General features: G+C 40.4%; 1 protein-coding gene across 50 annotated transcripts in view; it reads right to left on the bottom strand.

Annotated features, from left to right (window-relative positions):
* Positions 1-21541, bottom strand: part of CEP350 (centrosomal protein 350) — a 60265-nt gene that overhangs the window by 31926 nt on the left and 6798 nt on the right. For 17 of the 50 annotated variants that reach the window (XR_014549454.1, XM_083619711.1, XM_083619731.1 and 14 more), the window contains exons 2-13: positions 17367-17452; positions 16153-16196; positions 14316-14430; positions 11229-11352; positions 9704-10287; positions 8858-8971; positions 8336-8452; positions 7987-8133; positions 4897-5540; positions 3797-3921; positions 1167-2146; positions 632-785 (exon numbers count right to left, since the gene is read on the bottom strand). Coding sequence is in view for 47 of the 50 variants with exons in the window: in XM_083619711.1 (XP_083475837.1) it covers positions 632-785; positions 1167-2146; positions 3797-3921; positions 4897-5540; positions 7987-8133; positions 8336-8452; positions 8858-8971; positions 9704-10287; positions 11229-11352; positions 14316-14430; positions 16153-16196; positions 17367-17452 (3234 nt within the window). In the remaining 3 variants the exon portion in view is untranslated. The remainder of the gene's footprint in view (positions 1-631; positions 786-1166; positions 2147-3796; positions 3922-4896; positions 5541-7986; positions 8134-8335; positions 8453-8857; positions 8972-9703; positions 10288-11228; positions 11353-14315; positions 14431-16152; positions 16197-17366; positions 17453-21541) is intronic. The other 33 variants (XR_014549455.1, XM_083619724.1, XM_083619723.1 and 30 more) reach the window with 5 other exon arrangements.

Below are 21541 nucleotides of genomic sequence, written 5' to 3'. Positions count from 1 at the left end.
ACTGACAAGCAAAGCACAAAATGGGCAAGCTCCAGCTGTTCAGATATCTGACTCTGCGGAATGTATAATTCTTTATGTCTGGATAAGTGAACTGGTGGGTATCCAGTGGATGGATAGTGGGACCTGCATGTAAACTATTACAGACACCTTTCCTTTTAACAATGCCATAATGTTTGTGTTCAAAACTGAGTTCCTATTCTCCAGCACCCTTAAGGATATTGAAATATCTATATTGAAAAATCAACTGAATTAATAAATTAAGTTAAAAAGTTACTTTCTCTAGGTCTCTTAAATAGATTAAATAGTTGTCAATCCTGATTCAAAACACCAGCAAAGGGAATTCTGTAGTACTTAAATAATTTTCAGGTTGATAATTCAGGGTTTTCAAAAACAGTTGAGCTAAGTGTCATTTGTGCCATAAAAAAGTACCAGGTTGTGACTTGAAAGCTGTTTTAAATAGACGAAGTATTCATTTACTCTGCTCTGTGCCAAAACTCAGATTTGCCATACTCTATAACAAGGAAGTGTTCCCTTCCCATTCAGGGATGAAAAACAACTCTGTAATAGTTCTTTATTTAATGAACATGGTTTTTCATTGATTTTCGCTGCCATTTGTGAACTCATTAAGTACCTGGGCTCAAGAGTAGCTCTTTTATCTGCAATGGTTACACTTTCCTGTGAGGAAATGAAATCATCTTCGTATGAAACAATGCTAGCTGGGGGACTCATGACTGGAAGGAAAGGTTCCCTAGTTGGTGGTGCTTGCTCTGACCACTGCTCAATTCCTGCAAGAGGTGAAAAAGCAAAAAGAAAGTAATCTGTATTTCAGAAGCATGCCAAATAATCTTGCTGACAGAGATCCAAAGCCCATTAAGAGCAGCTCTGGAAAATTTCCTTTATATGCAACAACGTTCAATTATAATCTGAAGACAGTTAAGTGATTTCATAGTAAAGAAGTAGCCGCCAAAATTTTCAAAAAGGACTGAAAACTTCTTGCTTATCAGCAAATACTGGTATCAGCAAAAAAACAACAACACAAAATCCGAGCTACAGGTTTATAACGTAACTTAAAGAGCTCAGGATTTCAACTGTCATGGAAGTGCAGTCATTTTGACAATTACACCAACGAAACACCAGAGGCAGCAATAAGTCTCTCATTGCCTTACCTTTCCCACACTGCTGGTAATGTTTTGTAAAGACGTTGATGGCACTATGGGGACTCCCCCTTATCAGTTCTTCCCAAGTACTCCTTATATGTCTAAAAATGAGTAAACACTTCTCTGCCTCCTTCTGAACTTCTTTTATGGGCTCACAGCCAGCTATATCTGCAGCACAGAATTCTTTTTCCTTTAACACTTCCACAGTCTTCCAAGTTGGATGCTCATGCCTTTCTCCTTCCTCCTCAGATGCACGGCCATCACTGATTGGCCCCTCACTTATTGACTCTATGCTACCATCACGCGGAGCTACAACTTTACTTTCAGCACCTGGGGAGCATGCTTGTTTTTTGGATAGCTCTCCTAGCATTCCTTCAGCTCTGTAGTTACCTGGAAGGCTGATGGCTGCAGCCCGAGGGCCGAGGGTCTCTGGGAGCCTTTTAAACTCACCAAGGTTTCCAACACCGGGAAGGTTATCATCAAAACTTGCATGTGGGGTGCAAGCACCCAACATCTTCTGCAGCCTGGCTGAAAAGACATCACTTTCTTCCACAGGGGGGCTGCTGGCCTTTGCCCAACGGCCATCACCCTGATCTCCTTGCAACAAGTCACGCTCAGAATTCCACACCTCACCATAGTTAATGCTGGCCCCGGCTAACTTCTTGGCTTCGCTTTCAATTCGGCTTGACAAAGAGGCTGCTGTTGCCTTCAGGGCTTCAATGCGGTTCAGTTTACTTTTATACTGATTAATGGTAGGTTGTACAGCAGATGCCATAAATGGCTGAGATGCCAAAGGCATGGATCCCACAGCAGCACCGTAACTCCTTCTGCTTGGTAATGCAGAGTCAAAGTCGTTTTGCAAGACATGTGTGTGATCTAGGGCCAAAAGCTGGGAGACAAATCCTCCAGTCAAGACCATTGAAGGTTGTTGGGAAGAAAGCTGGGCTTCTGAAGTCAGCCTATCTGGCTGAATCCATAAAGGGTTATTCCTATAAACAAAAAAAGTTAAATTCTCATAAACTTGGAATAATGAAGACTGAACAATGTTTGACTATTACACATATGTTAACGTATTGGAAATCATTTTAAAAACTAGACTTCTTAGCCCAGATTAGATTTCCCCCGATCCCCCCATACACATTGTGGGAGCAGTGTAAAGGTGTAAAATTTGAAGCTGTGGGTCGGGGACGTGTTTTTTCCAGGGCGTGAGATTTGGAAAGAGATGTTTTTTTGGGGAAAGCTGAACAAATGCATTACTTTTCTTTATATACTGAAATCCACTTTGTTACTTTAGGAACATAAAAAGCATTGTGCATAAAATGGTTCATCATAAATTTATATCTGCTATATTAAAAGTATAGATTATTCAGATAATAATTACAAACTGATTAAACTTTTGTTGCAAATGGAATACAAGCTGCTGAACTGTAAAGAACCTAGCATTCAAGCTTCCCAAATCCTGCACCAAGAGGACTGAAATCTATTAACATTTTCTTAAAAAACAGAGGCTTTTTTACTAGGAATAACAGGAGAAGTGCCAGAGAATTTAAAGAGACTACTTATGTATGCTACTACAGCGGCCAGAATGCTACTTGCCCAGAAGTGGAAGGAAGAAAACGTCCCAAAGAAGGAAGAATGGATAACTAAGGTGACGGACTATGCCAAAATGGCAAAGTTGACCATGAAGATCAGGCACCAAGATGAGAAAAAAATTAACCAAGAATGGAAAAAAATTACAGATTACTTTAAAGAACACTGTAAATGCGCTAAAACATTAGCAGAATTGATGTAACATTTATGAAGTAACATTAGGACTGGAAAAAGAAGCTGAAAGTAATTTGAGAAATATAATTATATGCAAGGAGAAGAAAAGGGAAAAAATTGGAAACCAGGGGCGGGTGTAAGTGGGTGGGTGTAAGTCAAACAATGCCATTTAGATTAGGTATGTGTGTATAAAGTCATACTTAAAAATTGAAAAATATATTTGAAATATATGTTTTTTTAAAAGCAAGTGAACTGAAATGTACAACACCTTTCAACTCAGCAAATTTCCATAACTCAATCATGCTCAACTTGTTTTTCAAAATAATTTCTCTTGATTTTCTAGTCACAGAGGAGGAAAAAGATACTAACAGGAACCCCAGCCATTGGAAATCTGCCCAGTCACCACTTGGGCTTCTGAAGTTTCAGTAGGCATTGCCCATAAGCTTTCAAGAATACTGTTGTAACAATAAGGGCATTTTGTATTAAGGAAAGTTCTTTATCCCAAAATATTTATGTATTTTTTATGCCGTGTCATTGAATCCAATCACACACAGAGCACTAACTATGCATAAAGAAGATGATTGCTTTTTCAGCTTGTATTTCATGCAGGGACATGTCATTCTTATAATGTGGAATCTTACAAAATCTAAAGTGCTGGATTTTAAAAGGTCACTTATGTTTGCGGGAAAAGTCCTCCAATCTTGCTGCTGCTTAGACAGGGCATATTGCTAAGTCATCTTAAGACCATTTTCTACTATACTGTACCAAGTTTCTAAGGTCGCAACAGTGACTTTTCACAAAAAAATAGTGTTTAATGTTCTATTAAAATACTTAAAATACTTTAAGTTGCCTTAAAGATAGCCCTGCTTTCTTACCTAATAAGAGGAGGAGGAGCAGCTTCAGAGAGAGACATATCGCTACTGGAAGATGCGCTGGGTGGGCGCTCCTGCGCTTTGTTTTCTTTATCAGATTCTCCAGACGGTTGATATCCAGGTTTGGCCTGGGAAGAGAAATGGAGATATTTTTGAAACATGAAATTCTGTTAGAATTAATCAAGATAAAAAAAGTTAAAACATGTGAGAAGTCCCAAGTGACCAAGCAAACAGCTGACATTTGTTTTCCGCAGTAGACAAAAGTAACAACATATTAGCCATATTAGCTGGTCCTTTGGCAAGAACACCTTATATTTAAGTCAGTATTTTTTCTACTTCTGCAAACGATGGGGTTCTCCCAAGGCTGCCAATAAATCCCTTGGTGGGGTATGGATGTTGTAATTTTGGCTACATGTGACTGGCACTCAGTGATTCAAGATCACTATCAGAATATATGAAGGCTTTAATCCTAACTACGGCAAAAAAAAGAAAAGAAAAAGGAAGGTCTCACAAGGGGACACCAAAACACTCCTTTCCAAAAAGCCTTCCTGGGCAGTCAGGAGACCCTCCTGAACAGAGTGGGATACAGCAGGACAGGGGGCTGGTGTGGGAGGAAGGGAAATTGTGCCAAATCAGGCACAACTGGATGCCGAGGTGACATTTAAAGGTCTACACCCTTCACAGGAGCTGCCATACACACATTACATAATTTGCCCCTTGGTGCGCCTGAGCTTTCTGCCTTCCCCTCATCAATGCTTCTTCAGAATACGAGCTGGGTAGTTAAATTGATCAACATGCTTATATCGATCAACATCCATGCTGCCCAACGTCTGGATTCTTACTCTATGCCATGACAAATGCTGTGAGCTACAGCTGCAGCCATTTTTAACTCTGGGCATGTTTCTTGCTCCTACCAGAGCTCCACACTGCAGGCGCAAACCAAACCTCAGTTTGAGCATTATTCGGCATGTGCAAACCTAATGCCTATCTTTTACTGCTGCTAATACTTTACAAATCTTTTCTTTAAAAAAATGACATTAATACAAACTTTCAAACTGCAAGAAAAAACCCAAGCAAATCTTGCAAAATAGCTATCCCTGTACCTCCTGTCCAGGGACCAGGGGCTCCTCCAGTAAGGTTTGCTCCAGAAACAGTTTTGAGTATGTTTCTTGTAGTTGTTTGGTGGCTAATTCAGGAGCCAATGTTTCCTTGGTCTTATTAGCAAAAGCTTCTTTCTGTTTCTTGTAAAGCTCTTGAAGTCTTTTGTTCTTTTGTTCTGTTGCCACTTTCTGCGCTTTCTTCTCTTCATTTTGCCTCTTTTTCCTTTCCTCTTTTTGTCTAGCAATATACTGGCGAACTTCATCTGTATCATAATAGCGTTTCTTAGAAGTGACTTGAGGCTCTTCATTGGCAGAAAGCTTATCTGGCTTTCTTTTGGTTGGACTGTGGCTCCTAATAAATGCAAAAGGTGGTGATTTTTGATCCTGTCTTTCTTCATCCCTCATTTGTTCTGCACCCTGAGATACAGAGTCTAGCTGCAGGTCATCAAGCATTCCACGGATCTCCACTGGCAAGAAGTCCTTGTTTACATGGTCTTCTCTCCGTTTTGAATCGGGAAGAGTCGATTCTTTTTTCTTCGTGTTATTCTCCACTCTTACTTTACTTTGCGATCTTTCAGAATTTCTTGAACGGGTTTCTATGGTCACATCCAACTTGAAATTACTGTCTGTCTTTTCACTGTGGAAAACTGGGGTGGGGATAGGGGGGCAAAAGTAGTGTTAGACACTCTCCACTTGTAAGACAAGAAGGATCTATTTATTTAACCTCTCACATGGCAGCTTTTTGTTAAGTGTTAAAAGCCTGTCCACTTAAGCACTTTAGAAAGGCAAGAAACCATGAGACATTCTAGCAAGTGCTACAAGAAACGAGCTGCAAAAACCTGAACACATCAAAAACAGAAATAGGCTGCATTTGGTTGACGCTGGACTTCAGCTCGTGCAGGCAGAATTACTCCTTCCTCTCTTTCATCCTGCACCTCCCTGTCTGCATTGTAGAGCCCAAACCTTCTGGAGCAGTTTTGGAAAGTTCTACAGTACAGCAGAAAAGGGGAACGCCTCACCAGGGTCAAATGTTCCACTTGTGAATGGACATTGTCAAATTTCATCCTGTACTGAAGCCAGAATGCAATGCATATTTTGCCAAGTGGGCTACTGTCTTTGATGTTCTTCTCAGATTTTCACTAGAAATGGCCATACTGATGGGACACTGTGTGAACATGGTTCCTTATAGAACACATACAAGCAAAAAAAACCCACACACACCAAGTAGTAGTAGCTTCTACGAATTCTAATCTGGAAGCTTGGCCCTGTATCTATGCACAGCATCTCAAGATCCTTTGGGTAAACATGTTGGATCATAGTTCTGATAAGGATATCAGTTTATTCACTGGTAAAGAATTAGAGCAACTTCTGCAGTGAAAAAACCCCACTTAGGTTAATTTAATCTGTCACCAAGCACCGGGGCCAAGATTATAAGAGTTTCCAATATTAGTTTACTTATTTAATAGGCATATATAGTCAACCTGCCAAAATGTGGTCCCAGGGCAGGTAATATGCAGCTCAATACAATTAAATCATGTAACATCTTCCACCCACAGTGCAAAAAGATGCACCTTGACCCAATTTTGAAATGTATATAGTGACAAGGCTAGAAACCATTCAAAGGAGAAGGCATTCCACAGTCTGGGGTCCATCACAGAAAAGTTCCTCTTATGCACCAGCACCCCATGGACCACCATGCATATGCTGCTTAAAACAACTTCCACATAGATTTTCAGCATTTCTAGAGTAAAATTGGCTCAATCAAACATTGAAGGGCATTTATATTATAAAAAAAACTTCAGCTGTGGCAATTTTTTTAAGGCAAATCTGAAGACTTCTGATAAAGTGTATAGAAGCTGGATCAGCAGTCAGAAATCTCAACAGTTCTTGTGGGAAAAGACATTGACAGTGGAATGCCAAGAAGGGATTAATGGCTGAGACTGTATACAACAGCAACTCAAGAATACTGAGGAGCTGAAATCACAGCCAAGGAAGGTGAAAATTAAACTGATTGGATTTGAGCAATGCAATATCATTTAAACCCCAAGATCTCATGTAAGAGAGTAGTTATTTTTATCTCTTTGATAGTCCCTTGGGTAGGAGGTAAACAAGGCTATTTAATTCTAGTGGCTCATGGCCATAGGCCATTTCACTTATTGAAAATGAAATAAACAACTTTAAACCAGCTGCGTCCCAATTCTATTGTTCTGTTTCAATCACAGTCACACATGACTTGTTGCACACAAGCTATCTCATCCGATACTGGATGGGGAAGTTACCAAACTGTCACTAGTCTAACGTTCAAGTTGTCAAAGATGCTGGGGTATTACCATCTGCCCTTCCTAACTTTCTTACAGTTCTAGCAGAAGAGAAGAGGAAAAGTAAATAGACAGTGACAACAAAGGTGTCAGCTAGGAGAGAAAACACGATCCTTCAAGATAGCCAAACCAGAACCAATTTCCAAGGTAATGGTTGAGTTAAGAGCTACACTGGTGTCACCCAAAGCCTCAGGAGATCTCAGAAAACTAAATATATGGTGGAAAGCTCCTCAGACCAGATATGGGGAATCTGTGGTCCTCCACTTATGTTAGACTATACTCATCCTGACCATTGACAATGATGGCTGAGACTGCTGGAGCTGTCATTCAACAACACCCCTAATACAGACAATGCAAATGCGCACTATTGCTTCCTTTTCCAGTTGACAGTTCTTCGTCAAATGCATAATGTCCTTTCTACAGCACAGCAAGAGCAAGTCAGATAGGGAGCGGTCTTTGTTGCGCTCGATGACCCAGAACACGACCCCGGTGCAAATCAGGGGTGGCCAATATTTGCAAAACCTCAGCATCCCATTCCCAAACATGCACCCCCAAGTGCAGCCGATCCCAGCAGTTATAAGCAGTGATTTGAACCCTGCTTTCGGCAGGGATCGGCTGCACTTGGGAGCTCAAGAGCAGAACCAATTCCAGAGGGGCTTGTGTTTGGCACCAAATTTGAAAGGCCACAAATGTCAGGGAACCATCGACAGCATGATTGCTGCTCCGCAGCCATATTATTATCTGCCCCATACCTGGTACACAAAGCTTAGCTTACCAGATTTAGTGGGCTTATCTTTGCCAGCTCTGTCAATGGATAATGGCTGTTGGTCCTGCTGCCCTACTTTAGGTGCTGGACCCAATATCTTCTTTGCAAGTCTCAGTCCCTCCCGCCAGGATGATGTACATATTACACTGGTACTACCTAAAACAAAGAACCAAGAAGGACAGGAGTAATTTTCCAGTGCTTCATTAGCAATATAAACTTCAGGACACCGCAAAGATTGCAAAAAAGGAGGGGTATCACCAGTGGTGGAGGGCGGTGTCTAGATCAAAAGCAGAAAAAACTGAACAATGTTTAAAGAGTGCAAGCCAAAGCTTGTGTTTATAAGCTAACTTGAATTGACCTGGTTTGGAATCGGGACTTGAAAGTTGGGCCACTTTCTGGATTTTGCGCACTGGTCTGGTTGATTTTTTCCCCTTGGCTTTTCCAGCAGGTGTCTCTTTCACAGTCAAATTGTCTTCTGAAAAACAGTGTGAGAGAATCATTGCCACAACTAAAAGAACACACAAAGACATGTATCAGAACTGTAGCAGCTTGCCTTCTTAGCTAGTCTCTAGCCTATCAGAATTTAAATACACAACATCAGGCTTTCAAGATAGACTTCATAGTCTTTCATTTTTGTTTTTTCTTTAATCTAAGAAGTCTGGGAAGTAGGGCTATAAGTTTTTGTTAATTTACAGGTTAATTATGTAGGATGTGTAGTTGTTCTTTGCTTTCCATGTGGCTATTAATAAGATGTTTTGTGCTTTTATACTGTAAACCATTCTGTGATCCTTTGAAGGATGGTATAGCTATGTAAATAAATAAATAAATAAATAAATAAATAAATAAATAAATAATAATAATAATAATGTTTTCTACTTACCTGCTAATTGCAGTTCTAAGTCAGGACCTAACTCTCTACTGAGATTAATAAATTCCTCTTCACGCCACACCTTTCCATCAGGTGTACGGATCTTGGCTTCTGATGGATTGAATCCTAACAAAAGTAGTATACCTATATTTAGCTGACTTTGCCGTAAAACAATTGGTTAACATAAAGGTGACCAATGCATAATGTGGACATAGTTTATCTGTTTTAAACATCTAATACATTTGTTACTAGAAATAAAGAAACTCGGATTCCAAATCCATGTTGCATAAAATAGATTAAACGAGAAATTTCTGTACAGAATTATTACGTAACAGAAAAATAAGATACATTCCTGCAAAAATAAAAAAAGTTGCAATGAGGGGTCAAGTACACTTCAGAATAGTTTATACACATGACTGACTGATGCCTACAGAACCGCTAAAATGCAAAGACTGTACTGTGTGACTGCTGTGCATGTACAGCCAGTGGTTTCCTACAAGCTGTATCAGAAAAATCTCTTGTGCGACCGTGACACGCGGCAGCTGCGATAGTTAGCACCAATGACAAGGAAACTAACGAAATAAAAGCAATTAATCCCTACAGTTAGTCACAATCCAATGTTTGTGAATTTAACTGTATACAGTGCATCTGAACAAAAAACATCTTCATGGATGGAAATGCAGGTAAAGTTTGGAAGGTAATAAATAATAAGAATTCAAACAATCCTTTGTCTTTAATGTGTTCCTATCTAAGGTAGGGTGCACCTATCCCAGAGTTGCAACAGAAACCACATTCTTGGTTTCGCAAACCCAATAAATATATTTCTTCTCACACAGATTCAATTTGCAAGCTATGTACCTTTATATGAAGGAGCAGGAGGTGCAGCTGCAACTTTTCTGACTTTTGGAGTTACAGCTGCAGCAGGTATAGGATGGTCATCGTATCCCAGATGATTTCCTCTGCTGCTCAGCTCTTCTGGGCGTGCCAATTGCTTCCTAATCCGTTCCTTCAGTTTTTCCAGTTTAGCCTCACGCCGATGCTGCTTTAAAATATCTAATCTGTGTGCACTGGATGTATTGGTAGAAGAAGCTGAGGATTCTGCCAGCTGCAATTCTTTAAGGTCAGCATCCTGGGTTGTGGTACTCTGAGAAGTTTTACTATATTCATCTCTAGATTTCTCAGCCTTTTCCTCCTCTGATACAGATTTGAAGAAAACCTCAGAATTTTGTAAGGCATCAATTGCTGGTCGGTCATTTAAATATCTGACAACAGTTTCATCGGCAAAAGATGGGCTTTGGAAATCTCTGCTGTGCAAATCTGATTCACTTTTTTCAAAGGTAAAGTGTTTCATTTTTTCAGTCTTATTCCCCGCTTCTTTACGCTTTAAACATCTAGCCTCCGGTTGGTAAGATGTTTTATAAGGTGGGGACCATGGAGGGCCCCTAAAAGAAGTAAACATTAAAAAAATAACTGAGAATCAGCTCTAAAAACATATAGTAAATACAAAACAAAAGATCTAACAAGACTTTTGCAAGTAGAATCGCTATTACAGTGCAAGTATCCAATTAACAAATTATTCTTATATTTGTTGAATTTCTTATAATGCAGTTCTGAAGGTAAAACAACAGAATGTGCAAGAAATTTAGGTTCCTCTTCATAATCTTTTTTCCCTGCAAGACTGAGCTGCCTGGGCTCTACGCCTCTCCATCAAGCATCAACTGAAACCAGAATGTTTCCCAATGTACAAGACTGCTGCTCTCTAGGATTAGACAAATACTTTCATGCTTATGTAGTGCTGAGCCCCAGCAGTCTACAACTGCACACTGAACGTTAACAGTACAGTGGGGGTATATATTTATTTTTTTCCTGCATGGAAGTCTTAGGCAGTGAGGGACTGGAACCAGATTTTTTTTTTTGTCTCACTTTATGCATCTGAAAACCCAAACTTCAGTCCTTTTTCCAGGGTGGTTTAGGTTTTAGAGATTCTGCTCCTTCATAGCTCAGAATTATTCAAAACTAGAGGTGGTGGTTTTCCTTCAATACTAATCTCCCCTGCACCATGAATTTTCTCTATGAAGTGAGGAAGAGCCCTCAAAATCTTTGTTGCATCCCGGATACAGGAGAGGGAATACAAGCACTCCTAACAGTCTACTCTAACAGACAACACAGTTAGTAAACCAATTCCCTTTCCCCACTCCATTCCCTCACCCCTCATTTAACTGACATCTTCAACAGTCTGTGCAATGTCCAGCTCACAAAAACCTGCTTGGATTGAAAGGTGGGATAGGAAGTTAATAAATATTCGTTCCTTAACAAACGGCAGGTTCTGTGCTGATGGTTTGATTCCATGAGTTAGCAAACTTTCCTCTTATTTCATACTGACCTGAAAGAAGCCACAAGGGGTTCATGAAATTCAACATGTCCATTCTTTCCAACATTGCTATCCAAAGTGGTGGTACGAAGGGGGCAGCGAAGGGACCTCTCCTTCTGGCTGGAAGACCTGGAAGCTAAAGAAGAAACCGGGGGAGGGGGGAGGTGCTCAATTAGCACTCAGGAGTACATTAAATAATTCCTCAGAGTCTCTAGAACGTAGTTTCAGGCGCTCAGAAATAAATGGTAAGGAACTGGAGCAAAGTAACAAACTTATTTTAAAACTTTGTAAAATATATTAAAAGCCTGCATTTCAGGGGTTGCCTGTATTTCAAAATAACACTTAAAGGACATCTTGGTGAACTCACTTCCTAGTCAACAGATAAAATTCAACAATAATGTCCACGTTTCCCCCCCTCGCTGGAAAGTTTATGAGCAAGAATTTTTACAGATTTTATGCTATTTGTCTAAATGGTGGCAGAACATCCATCATTTCCAGAGGGAAGAGGGAATCATATTACATGGATTACATTGTATTATTTTAAAATTAGCTTTAGCTTCCAATCTCAAAGTATTTTCAATGAGGCCTTCTACTGAACATCCATCTTCCCTAGCCTCAATGCTGAGGCAAAGGGAACAGTTAAAGCACTAAAAATGAATTGTGTGGGGAAGCAGCCACAGCCCTGTGAGCCATTAACTGAAAGGCCTTAACTACTGTGCCAATGAACTACTTATGAGATCTGGTTCCAGGCAGGGAAAAGACCAGGACCTGCTGTTCTTTCTGCATACCTTCCAGCTCTGCCTTTCTCAAAGTCCTATGGTACACTCCCCAAGGCATGATGATGATAACGATTTATTAAATTTATATACCACCCTTCATCAAAAGACCACAGGGTGGTTTACAGCATAAAACACAAAATACATAATGTAATAATAGTAAAAAAGAAAAAGAAAAAAGGGCAATTACTCCCCCCCCACACACACATAAAAATGCCATAAATTGATTAACAGCTGAAGGTCAGGTTGAAGAGTAAAGTTTTCACCTGGCCCCTAAAGATATGCAACACTGCTGCCAGGCAAGCCTCCCTGGGGACAGCATTCTATGAATGGGGAATCACTGCAGAAAAGGCCTCTTCTTATGTTTTCCCACTTCAGAACTTGCCTGGAGGAGGCACATGAAGAAGAGCCACAGATGACGATCACAGGATCTAGGTCAGTTTACAGTGGTGCCTCGCAAGACGAAATTAATTCGTTCCGCAAGTTTTTTCTTCTTGCGAGTTTTTCGTCTTGCGAAGCACGGTTTCCTGAAGGCTTGCGGTGGGAGGAGGGCTTTCCTCCCCACCGCCAACATTCAGAATGCTGTTCTGAATGTTGGCGGTGGGGAGGAAAAACCCTCCTCCCACCGCAAGCCCCGGGAACAGAGGAGAAGCGCTGCGCGCCTTCTCCTCTGTTCCCGGACCTCCCACCGCAAGCCTTCAGGACAGGTCCGGGAACAGAGGAGAAGGCGCGCTGCGCTTCCCCGCTGTCCCCGGAGATTTCCCTATGGGCTTTCGTCTTGCGAAGCAAGCCCATAGGGAAATTCGTCTTGCGAAGCCGCTAAAAATCGGAAAACCCTTTCGCCTTGCGGGTTTTTCGTTTAGCGAGGCATTCGTCTTGCGGGGCACCACTGTATATGGGGAAAGGTGGTCCTTGAAGCATTGCGGTCCTAAGCCACAGAAGGCTTTATAGGTTAAACTAGCCCTTTGAATTGGGACCGGAAATTAATTGGCAGCCAGTGCAAGAGGGCCAGGACTGTCATTATATGCTCAAGCTGTCTTGCCCCAGTGAGCAACTGACCACTGATTTCTGCATCAGCTGAAGTTTCGAAACCATCCTCAGAGGCAGCTCCACATAAAACACATTGCATTCATCTAATCTAAAGATTGCCAGAGTGTAGACAACAGAAGTTAAGCTGTCCAGACAGGGGGACAGCTGAACCACCAGCCCAAACTGTTGGAAGGCACGCTGTGCCACCAAGGCCGCCTGAGCCTCAAGTGACAGAAATGGATCCAGAAGAATGCCCAAGCTAAGTACCCGCTCCTTCAGATGGAGTGTAACTCCATCAAGAGCAGGCCATCTCCAATCCATCTGGTCTAGGGAACCACCCACTAAGAGCTTCAGTCTTATCGGGACTGAGCTTCAGTTTATTGGCTCTCATCCAGTCCATTACCAAGGTAATACTCATTCAGCTGATGAGTAAAGATATGAGACAGACTCCAGCCAAACGACTTCAACCATCTAACACAAATGCTCAAATGGACCTTAGTTTGACATAGACTCTGATGTCAGAATGGAAAAGCTGTGATCAGCAATCTGTTATGACAACGCAGACACTGTTGCCAAGATACTCTACCTTTAACATTCCAAGCATCCTATTACCAAGGCTACATGTGTGCTGATAATGTCATAACAAAGGCATATTTCAAGATTTTGGGCTAAAGGATAAGTTGTTATTTTATAGATGTAAAAGCCATCTTGAATGATTTAACTGGAAAGATAGGAATTAACAAGCTGTTAAATAAATAAAAAGTCCAATGGACACAGACACACAAAAGCTGAGGCAAGAGGTGCAGAACACCATAGTAACATTGCACTACATTTTAATAACCAAGGGATAGTTACATAGATCAGCAATCCCCAACCTGAGCAAAACAGAAGTTTGTTTAGTGTTAAAGCATGCCAAAATCGTGGCAGAAAATAAAATGCTGTGCTATTACGAGTTTTGAGAAAGAACACACCTGATTAATGAGTACTAAAAACTGCCCCAAATGATATCTTTATTTTTGTTCTTTATGGTGCTTCTAAGCATCAGTCAACAATGGTAGTGCCCAAACAAAAATTTAAGAAAAAGTATTTCCTAGAAGAGGTAGCTTCTTATTGCAGGAGTTGAGAGCACCTACCAATTTACCATTATATATCACAGAAGGTTTGCCTCCTGTGCCAAATCTTTTAGTCTTCCAATTTGCCAAAGGTCTGTGTTGTGTGAGATGGGCATCCCAAACTGGAGTGTGAACCACTTACAAGCTTATTTGTAGAATGACTCTTCTAATCAAATGCATACCTTTCCGACTTATTTTCCTGGTAGTACTTGCGGATGGCTTCTTGCTGTCCATGACAGGCTCCAACACAGCTGTGCTGTTAGGAGCTACTTCCAATTTGTTCTCAATGTGTTGCAACTAAGATGTTGATATATAAGAAATATGTGTATTAGAAATTAAATATTTAGATCACTTCTCACACCCACAAAAAAGCAGAGAAGCCAAAGCTGTACAGATTGGATAAGATTTATAAAAGGCTGAAATGCCTACCAAAGTAGAATGGAGTTCAGTTTGTAACTTTGTACAATCATTAATCTCATCTAATGTGGAGCCCATGTTAGATTATGAAGTTGAGCTCAAAGTAGGTTTCATTGAAGACATAAGTGGCATTTTCCAAAGATGAATAAGACAAATATATTTTAATATTTGCCCATGTTGAAATATATGCACTAGGAATGAAACTTGTACAGTAGTTTTAGACTCTAGTCTAGATGAAGTACGTACAGGACAGGACATTGTTTAGAGGATCCTGTTCATCTGGCTGCTCAACTTGGAAGAGGGGGGAAAGGCTAAATAGCCCACCTTTTAAAAACAGTTTCAGGGACTGCAAGAGTGGTTTACACTGCTGCAGCTAATGCAAAACCCTTTCTTTCTTTCTTTCTTTCTTTCTTTCTTTCTTTCTTTCTTTCCATTGTGTTTTTCTTTACTTGCAATATATATCAATGATAAACAGTGATTCATACACAGAATACACACACACACACACACACACACTACTTCCACCTCACAGATGAACCATACGTCTATATAACTACGTTTAACTTTTAACTCATTTTGGTTTTTAAACAAAACTGTCATTCCACAAATCGCCATGACTTCTTGGAGGCATATACCCATGTTCTACTGATGTTGCATAGGTACTAAAACTATGCCAAGATGATTGAAAGGTGGTGATTTTCTTGTTTGTTCAACTCTCTCAGCCATGAGTTGTCAGTTTGTCCATTACGTCCCAAAGCTGTGAGGTCCAGATCTCAAACAGGTCTGAATTTAGAGTCTTTCAATGCTTTGCAATATTATAAGCCGTGCAGCAGTTTTCAGGTGAGTAATGAGATCTTTGTGGGAAATTCGTTGAGCAGTTTCTGAATAATATGATGATAGTGCTATTTTAGGATCCAAAAGGATATCCTGTTTTGTGATAAGGCCTGCTTCATGATATACCTTTTTCCAAAAATAAAAATAAAAATTGGGGCATTCCCACCACATGCGGATGAATGAGCCAGTGCCATTTTTCTAGCAAAAGAGGTGCTGGAACTCACTATGAATGCCTCCGTTCTTCTCTTATAATGGCAATGGCACCCACCTGAGTGGTGCTGGAACTGAGTTCCAGTGAGTTCTGGCTGAAAAAAGTAATGTGTGTGATATTATATTTGGCTTATCATTTCATGGTATATGTTACCTGCAATTTACAAAAGTTGAGATATGAGGCAAATTTTCTATAACACAGTGATCTGGCTCAGATAATGATTATTGCAGACCTTCTGCCTGCACATTTCAAAATGTGGTTTCATATCCTGGTCTACTACGGTTAACTAAAGACCTCTTTGTTTGATTGCTTGCACTGCAAATGGGACCATGCATGCAGGCAAAGGGCATGTTCACCTCTTTGGCTTCTTAAGTTATGTGACCATCCAAATGTGGCTTACATTGCTGAAAGGGGGGCAGGAATATGTATCTTCCACAACCACCTACCAGTTCCAAGTCACACACAAAAATTCTCATTTTCATTTAATATGTTTAGAACTATGGAACACTATTATTTTCACAGGCCTTTTCCTCTTTCACTGCTAAAATAATACTTACTGTTGCATTAGTCTGTGAAAAAGCATCCCGTGCTCTGGTTAAGACTGCACAAAGAAATGAAAGCAAGTTTGTTAGTTTCATGATAGCTTCAATGCAGTGCTAGAAACTGAAATATGAAAGCTATGAGCTAAATGGCACCTTAAGCCTAGGTTATGGGTGCAACAATGGAATGTCTAGGCACACTTTTTTATACAGTAACAAGAATACAAAGCTGAAAATGAATGAACTGCAGCTAAATTATTATGTTCATTTTTCACATGGTCTAGTCCTTCCCCTGCCCCCCCCCAAATATTCTCAAGAGGGCCTCTTCTCCAGTCTTCAGAGAGTAGCTGGAAGTGGGGGGGGGTCCTATTTTCTTTCCACTCTGCAGTTTTTTAAACTGACATCTTAGGCACAGTACTGCGCCCAGAACTCAGAAACTGCTCGTGCTAATGAACTTCCCTGTCACAAAATGCGCCTAAGAACAATGTGAGTTTCAAACACTGATTCAATGGCAAATATTTTGCATGTTTCAATAATATTGTAAAATGAGTATAACTCAGTTATAGTAGGAATTTTTTGCTTGCATGCATAATTGCTTGACATTATCATTCTCTCCCTTTGGGAGAGAGAAACATTCAGAAGCTCATCCTTTACCTTTTAATTTATGTGATTATATTTTTTTGTAACTTATTGCAGTGATACCAAGTGCATAGGATAACTGCACAGAAATTAGATAACATGTGAAGAAGCAGTCCTTCAAACTCAAAACTGCAGTAGCACTGGCTTATTAAGAGAAATGCTAAGAAAAAGGACTTAACTGGGTAGTCAAAATAATTTGCTTCTGCTACCTTTTTATACCTATGATTCCTTTACTTTGAACAGCTTATTTTCAACTAGTTGTAGGACATATGCAAACAGCTTTAAGAGGATTTTTAGTCAGAGAAAATGCAGCTTCCCTTAAAAGCTGTGACAATTGTGGTTTCAACACTCTTTAATGCAATTTTTATTGCAAAGTTTGAAAGTGGCAACCTGAATGTGTATTAACAGAAGCTGGGAGTAAAGAAAGGAAGCCAATATCATCTGACCACTTTCCCAGAAACAGTATTTCAAAGCAGATCTAGAAGCCATTATGTCTTGCATGGCAAACTGCACAACACAGGCACACGCTGCCAAATTTAAGAGACAGTCTGGCAAAACTGCTTTCAAACTTAGGCAACAAAATAAATCCGAACCTTTGACGGGGATTCGACTCTTGAACGACCTTGGATTTTGTAAAGGCACATCATTCAACTCGTTCCTCCACATCGTGTCAATTCGCCTAAAACACAAACAAATATTCACTAAGAAATCAAATAAAACAAAATCACAAGTGCATACAAAAAGTAAAGTGAACACCATGCACAACTAATGGTTTTTCATCATCCTGGAAAAAGTGACAAGTGGGATACTGCCTCAGGGTTCTGTCCCAGGCCCACTGGTGTTCAACATCTTTATAAACCTGGATGAAGGAATTGAGGGGATGCTCATCAAATTTGCAGGTGACACCAAACTGGGAGGGGTAGTTAATGCTGCAGAAGACAGAACTGGGATTCACTGTGACCTTAAGAGATTGCAGAACTGGGCACAAACTAACAAAATGATTTTCAGTAGGGACAAATGCAAGGTTCAACATTTTGGGCAGAAATAACCAGCTGCACAAGTGTAAGATGGGAGACACCTGGCTTGCCTGCAGTACATGTGAAAAGGATCTTGGTGTCCTGTTAAACCACAAGTTTGGCATGAGTCAACTGTATGATGTAGCAGCAAAAACAGCTAATGCTATCCTAGGCTGCGTCAACTGAAATATGGTGTCCCAATGAAGGGAAGTAATAGTACCACTCTATTCTGCCTTGGTCAAAACACATCTCAACTACTGTGTCCAGTTCTGGGCACCACAATTTAAGAAGGATATTGGCAAGCTGGAATGTGTGCAGAGAAGGGCAACCAAGATTATCAAGGGCCTGGAAACCAAGCTTAATGAGGAACAGTTGAAGGAGTTGGGTATGTTTAGCCTGAATAAGAGGAGACTGAGAAGACATATGATAGTCATCTTCAAACATCTAAAGTGCTGTCATATGGCAGATGGAGCAAGTTTGTTTTCTCCTGCTTTGCAAGCTTTGGCGTCAAGTTACAGGAAAGCAGATTCTGGCTAAACATCAGGAAGAACTTTCTGATGGTAAGAGTTGGGGTTTTTAAATTTTCTTTTGTTGAAGTAAGATTTAACTGTGGACTTCTCAGTTCCACTCTTAGAGTGGTATCTGACTGAGTCATACTCAGAGTAGACCCAATTAAATCAATATCTTAAGTAAGCTACGAATAACTTATTTCATATACAGTGGTACCTCGGTTTAAGAACAGTCCTGTTTACGAACGATTCGGTTTATGAACTCAGCAAAAGTGAAAGTAGTGTCCAGGTTTGTGAACTTTACCTCGGTCTAAGAATGGAATCCGAATGGTGGAAGGGCACCGGTGGTGGGAGTCCTCATTAGGGAAAGTGTGCCTCAGTTTAAGTACAGTTTCGGTTTAAGAATGGACTTCCGAAAGAGATTAAGTTTGTAAACCGAGGTACCACTGTATACACATACTGCTTAATTATAAGAAAAAACCCTCAAAACATTTTGCAGTGGGTCTATGCTGAGTACGACCTACTTGGCTACCAGCCAAAGTGACTCCACCAGTTGTCTAAATACTGGGGGGGGGGGGGGAACGGACCCCTGGGTAGCTATGTCCATTCAAAGGTGACTACGGAATTGCAGCGCTCATCTTGCTTTCAGGCCGAGGGAGCTGGCGTTTGCCCACAGACAGCTTTCCAGGTCATGTAGCCATCATGACTAAACCACAACGGAGCACCGTGACAAGGTGCCAGAGCGCACAGAAACACTGTTTACCTTCCCACCGCTGCGGTACCTATTAATCTAGTTGCACTTTTTGGCATGCTTTCGAACTGCTAGGTTGGCAGAAGTTGGGACAGGGCAACAGGAGCTCACTTCGCCATGTGGATTTGAACAGCTAACCAGCAAGCCCAAGAGGCTCAGTGGTTTAGACCACAGCGCCACCAACTCCCTTGTATTCATAAATACTATGAATATACCCACAACAATATTGGGATAGAAGGCAGAAGAGAACACACTGAATCAGGCATACGCTTCACTTCTGTGCCCTTAGGATGCCACTGCCATGCAGAGCATAGAACCGAATCAGAGCCCTATTTGGTGCCTTCTTTTAGTTTGGCACAGAGTAACTCTGTCAGCTGAAAAGTGTAACTGTGAAGCTTTGTGTCCATTTATAAGGCAAGAGGAAGCAAAATGAGATACAATTGAAGGCATACGCCTCAAATTTTATACAGTAACAGGAATATTGTTGAAAAAAAATAGTTATGACTCCTTCCAAAATGGATAAGCCATCCTGTGATCTTTGCTGATGAAAAGCAGCATATAAATACTTTAAAACAAACGAACAGAGTCCAGATTAATATTTGTTATACCAGTTTAACTGTAGGGAAGCTTTACAGACACTAAGCTATTTCCTATCAGAGCCATAGGTATTTGTTCATTTACACTGCTGACAACCAGTATAGGGTTGTCACATGAATAAGACTGTGAGCTGTGAGCCAGGACCTCACCCCCAGTTGAACTCTCACTTTGTCCATAGGAAGCAACTATTCTCTCAAATTCACGTCACCTGTCTATGAAACGTAAGGATAACACCATGTTCACTATCTGTAGTTCAGAATGTGTGTTTTCTTCCTAAACTTAAAGTGAGATTTTTGTTGCATCTGTAGTATTTTATTGAATTTTTAAAATAACTTAGTAGAAGTTATTTCTAAGTAAATATGATTATGCTGCTCAGCTGCAATTCTACGCAAGGGATAAGCTTCAAGTCACTCAGCAGGAATTATCTTTAATAAACATGCACAGGATAGCACTAAGTTCCACTGATTTTAATGAAGCCAATGAAGGAAGTTAAAACAAAGACCAATATGAAAGTGAAGCAGCAAAATCCACAGAAATAGTCTGGGGGAGGGCACCTTAAAGAGGAGCCCTCTTATTGAATGGGTTACTAAACCATCCTTCAATAATTTTTTCCAATGCAGCTTAGAACAAAAATAGAAAATACAATAACATAATAAAAGCAATAAAGCCACAACAACGCATAGAACATCAGACAAGAATAACAGTATCAATTCCAATAACAATTCTTGGATAAAGGTATTCATGTGTCACCAAAAGAACATCGATGTAGATATTGGGTATGCCTCCTGGGAAACAATTTTTAATTGACGCTAACTTTTAACAAGTGACAGGGTTTGAGGGGAATATACCTTTAGAGGTCCTAAAGAATTCAGATAAGAAACTCCTGATTGACTAGGGAAAGGCAACTTGTTACTAAAATCCAAACCTCTCATAAGGGGGACAAAGCAGCCAACATGACATCAATTTTATAAATAGGGATGTGGGGAGATTCAAGAATTTACAGGTCAGCATCAGTTCCTGGTAGATTATGGAATCATAAATAAAGACAGAATGATTAAGCATACATAATCATTAAACCAGGAGTTGCCTATGTGCAGCCCATGGGCACAATGGTACTCTTGAGGATTTTCCCTTCTGCTTGTGAAGCCTCTGAAACACACACACACACATACACACACACACACACACACAGCCATTCACTGCCCCCTTTGTCATGAGGTGGTGAGGATGGTTATCTTCCCACTCTCCCTTTGAAATAAGCATGTAGACTTGATGAAAGAAGTTTCAAGAGTGACACTCTGTTCCTCTTTTAGCATCATGCACTTCCCAGGGCTCAGATGGCACCTGAGCAGCTGAACAGAAAGCAGAGCAATAGTGAGGGTCCAGAAGGAAGGGGGGTGGGATTCATCTGAAAGATTGGGAGGAGGAATCTACTTTCTCACCTATGGTCACTCCAGAGTGTCACAGGAGTCAGTAAAATGGAGTTTCAAAGACAAAGTCACTTCCAGTTAAACTTGCATAAATTACATATTTTTTCAAACTACCTCCCCACAACCCCATCACACCACATATCACCTGTCTCCATTGATGAAACAAAAAATATAATGGTTCTGGTGCTTTCCAGTGTTGCTACACTACAAAAACATGTATCTGTTTTTTGATATAGTATTAACTGACTTTTTTTCATAAATGATCTGGGGTCAGGGATGAGAAGTGAGGAATCCAGTTATATAAATGACACCAGGTTAGTCAGATGGTGAAATCCCAAGTATCAAAAGAATTTATCCAAACTGGGTGAACAGACACTAAAAACCGCTAAAAAGACACTAAAAAGATAAACAATGAAAAAGTGATGCAAAATGGGGCAAAGAAATCCAAACTTCACATGCATCAGG

Source organism: Podarcis filfolensis (assembly GCF_964270895.1).
Source record: "Podarcis filfolensis genome assembly, chromosome: 6".
Taxonomy (NCBI): domain Eukaryota; kingdom Metazoa; phylum Chordata; class Lepidosauria; order Squamata; family Lacertidae; genus Podarcis; species Podarcis filfolensis.
Note: the sequence above shows the minus strand (reverse complement) of the source record. Positions and strands in the feature narration are given on the sequence as shown.